The following is a 3,802-nucleotide window of genomic DNA, read 5'->3' on the forward strand; positions in this document are numbered from 1 at the left end:
ACTACTTGACATTTCTTTGTAATTATGAAATGTACTAGCAATTTCTGAGTGGAAATTGTTTCTACACCATTTTTTTCAGTGTTTACATTTTAGAATTCAGATTTGGGTTTATTTTGGGTGAACCCTTTATAGTTACACTCTGTTATAGAACGCAAATAACTTTTTTGCAACCCTAACAAATGTATTACTCACTTGATTTATTTGAACCCACATACCAGTCATTTAAAAGCCAATTATTTGACCCTCAGTCTAATCAAAGCAATTTGTCACCCATTTCTACACTTTGATTTACCGGTCTTAAACCAGCACAATGGCTGAGCTTGCGGTACAAATTAGTTATTTGCAATGACTCGGCTGACTGACTCGGGCAGCATTTTTTATGAAGCACCCTCAAGGGCACCACTCCACATGCACTGAGTTTTTCACGCGCACACAAACCACCATCGCTTCAGGTTCTTTTGCTCTTGGTCAGCGAAGCCGCCGGTGCTTTTGCGAGTCATTGATTAATTGCGGTCATTAGGCGGCGAGAGAATGGCCTCACCTGGAGTTAGAGGTGGAAATCAACGGGAGATTAAAATTAATCACTGAAAAGCGCCAGTACCGCCAGTAGCCTGCGGAGAGCAGGATGAAGAGGAGGGAATGAGTGAATATCTCAGTGAAAGTGTGTAGAACGATAGTAGTTTCATTTTTATTCAAAAATACATCACAAAAGCACACAAAAATAAGAGGAGGGTTTTACATGATGTGCAAACCAAACAAACAGGAAGAAAAAAAGTTATTATTAGTACAGTTTTCTAAAGAAAACATCTACAGTTAATAATCATTGGTTGTCTCTTATTAGTAAGGAAAGTATCTATCTCTTTAAATGGCACTGTACAGAGAACCGGCCTAACCTCTACTGTAATGAAATACCAAATGGGCCCCATCCAAACAGAAAACAGATGATTCGGTTCAAGGATGTCAATTCGCACAGCTAGCAGTAAAGGTTTGCTGATCAAAGATCAGATTTCCATGTTTACACTGGCATTAGTCTCCGTGTTTAAACAAGCTGAACTGATCCTGTAACAGCAACTCTATTCTTAAAGGCTTAATAAATAAAAGCCAGGGAAATCGCAAGTGCGTGTGCTTTTGGGTAATGACAACATATGCATAATAAATGTTAATAATACCGTATCCAGATGGTGGATGATTAGCCTGATCATGCTCTTGACCTTCATCAAATTCATAGCCCGAGCGGCAGCATATTACAGCCGTAAAGACAAACGCAATCAAACATTAAAGTAAATATATTTACACATTCAACAGGAACCCTGGTCAAAAGACAAGCAGATTGTGAAAAGACTGCTATTTGTGTACAAAAGACACACAAGACAGGCAGACAGCATATAGTTGTCAGCATACACAATACCCTTCCATGAGACCAAATCCAGCATTTATGAGAAAAAAAAAACTGTTCATTATACATCTATGAATATATCGAGTAATATTGGTCACACAGAAACTGGCAACAAATCATGTAATGTTAAAATCTGCATTACTCATCCTTAATCAAAATATACTTTAAATGATGATTGTTTTGTAATTGTTCATGTGTTATTTACCTTACACTGCTGACATGGACCCACCAGCGACACCAGTTCATTACACCCAAAGTTAAAAAAGGTACAGAGAGAACATCAGGATGACCCTGCGGGATGAAATATACAGTAACCCAAACAATAAGAATGACTGTTCCCTCAAGACTGGTGACACTCACTGTGGTGAATACGGTGACTTAAGAGTGTTAAAACTAATCCTAATCAATACACTATTCATAAACATTCAAGTCTTTTAAAAATTTATGGACAATCTTTCATTAAGTCGACCTCCTTAAATTGGTTTAAATTGTCATCAACAAATCCTTCAGTAAAATGTCCTTAATCTAATAAATCAATTACAAAATAACATGTCAAATTGACAATCAGCTTTAAAGCGGGATGAGTTGAGCCAGGCCAAATGCAGATTTGGGATTAGCATCTCCGAGACATCTGTGATCAGCTTTTCTGGCCTGGCGTGGGCAGAGGAGTGGTGGTGACTGGTGCCGTTGGTTTTCAAACTTGCCAAAGTCTGATTGCTCAGTGAACCATATTTTACCACCCAGCTTGAGCATCTTTTGAAATAAACCCTTTAATCTTATTTATTTTGATGACTACCACTATGCTGCAGGTTTGGGGGAAGTGGAGGTTTGTGTGTCACAAGCCAATCAACGCATAAGCAAACAACCAATCAGAGACTTGAACACTAATCACACTGACATGTACCCATGGGGGTTTACAACTGCCAAATGGTCCATAAAAATCAAAGCAGGTTAAGAATCACAGTATTAGCTCATTGTCAGATAAATCAATTTCATGTTCATATATACACATCACATGTAAATAATTTTCAATCCAAACGCTTTTATCTTTTTTAAAAACAATCTCATCCAGAAACCAAAGCCAACCCACATATTTTTCCACAGACTTTGAGTAAATATTTACCAGGCTTTTGTAGCATGAAGAGATAATAATTGTCATAGATAAATGGTTTAAAGTTGCCTGAAAATGTTTCAAACTGATAAAAAAGCAAAAAGAATAACAAATAGCATGGGAGTTTTTTTTATCTAAAGCCAAGAACTATGGTTTGTTCTACATACATTTCATTTAGTTCAATGGGTTTAATTTCATCTCTGGAGAACACTTAATAGGCAAACAATTCAAGTGCCTTGTATTAGATAGGGCCTTCTATTTTTAAAAAGAAAAAAAGAAAAAAGAACATCATGCATTGCATTATTTACAAAACAGGAGCAGGTGAATCAATCACCTTTCCGCATCCTATTGAATAAAGTTTTTTGTTAATGTTTGTTGAAGTTCTGTGAGTCAAATTGTATTATGAGAGATGGTACAGCTGAGTTCGACTCTCTGCAGAAACCTTCATTTGCTCCTTCACAAATTACGCTAGAACAATGAATAGAATAGTGACAGTCTAAATTGTGTGGAGAATGATCCCAGTTCAGATTTACACAATGGACCCATCCCTGTTCTGGGCAGGGACCATGACAGGGATAGCCCCCATGCGGCTGAGGTTGGGGCCGGCCATTCTGCTGGGTGGGGGAATAGGGGCGTGACTAGGTGGCCTCACGTACTCTTCAGAGGGTATCTTGTCATATTGGGGCTTGGTGTACTCATGCAGGTTGGAGGGAGACATGGAGCCCAGAGAGGAGCGCTGGCTGCCCACGCTGGTGAAACTGCGTGCGGTGGAAACACGACTCTTTGGAGGGGGGACATCCTCTCTGTGGGAGGGAGGGAAAATAGTGTTCAATCAAAACCAGTGAGGGAACCATCAGATTTCTTTCTGCACTTTAAAAAAACATTTTACATACATTTTACAACTAACTGTAAATTGTCACAAAATGGTCAAATTACAACATTTACATAGGTAATATACTCCTTTTCCTTTTTGCTTGTTTGTTTTGCTTGTTGGTTAGATCACATAACTTTGTTGGTTGCACCATATGACTGATTTGGCAGACTAAATTTATGCAGTTTTGTTAATACACTACTGTGTAAAAGTTTTTTTTTAAAGGGGTCATATGATGCAATTTCAAATTTTCCTTTCTCTTTGGAGTGTTACAAGCTGTTTGTGCATAGATAAGATCCCTAAAGTTGCAAAGACTAAAGTCTCAAACCCAAAGAGATATTCTTTATAAAAGTTAAGACTTGTCCACGCCCTCCTAAAACGCCTCGTTTAAACACGCCCCCACGTCTACGTCACTGTGTGGGAA

The 3,802-nt window shown here is 38.3% G+C and overlaps 1 protein-coding gene across 1 annotated transcript in view; it reads right to left on the reverse strand.

The window, feature by feature from the left end:
- Window positions 1–2,370: 2,370 nt before the first annotated feature.
- The window catches only part of cxadr (CXADR Ig-like cell adhesion molecule), a 61,261-nt gene continuing 59,829 nt past the window's right edge, over window positions 2,371–3,802 (reverse strand). The window contains exon 7 of the mRNA XM_016528329.1: window positions 2,371–3,310. Within this exon, the coding sequence (XP_016383815.1) occupies window positions 3,037–3,310 (274 nt within the window). The 3' untranslated portion in view covers window positions 2,371–3,036. The remainder of the gene's footprint in view (window positions 3,311–3,802) is intronic.

The sequence above is a fragment of the Sinocyclocheilus rhinocerous genome, unplaced genomic scaffold (assembly GCF_001515625.1).
Source record: "Sinocyclocheilus rhinocerous isolate Xijiao unplaced genomic scaffold, SAMN03320098_v1.1 scaffold603, whole genome shotgun sequence".
Classification (NCBI taxonomy): Eukaryota; Metazoa; Chordata; class Actinopteri; order Cypriniformes; family Cyprinidae; genus Sinocyclocheilus; species Sinocyclocheilus rhinocerous.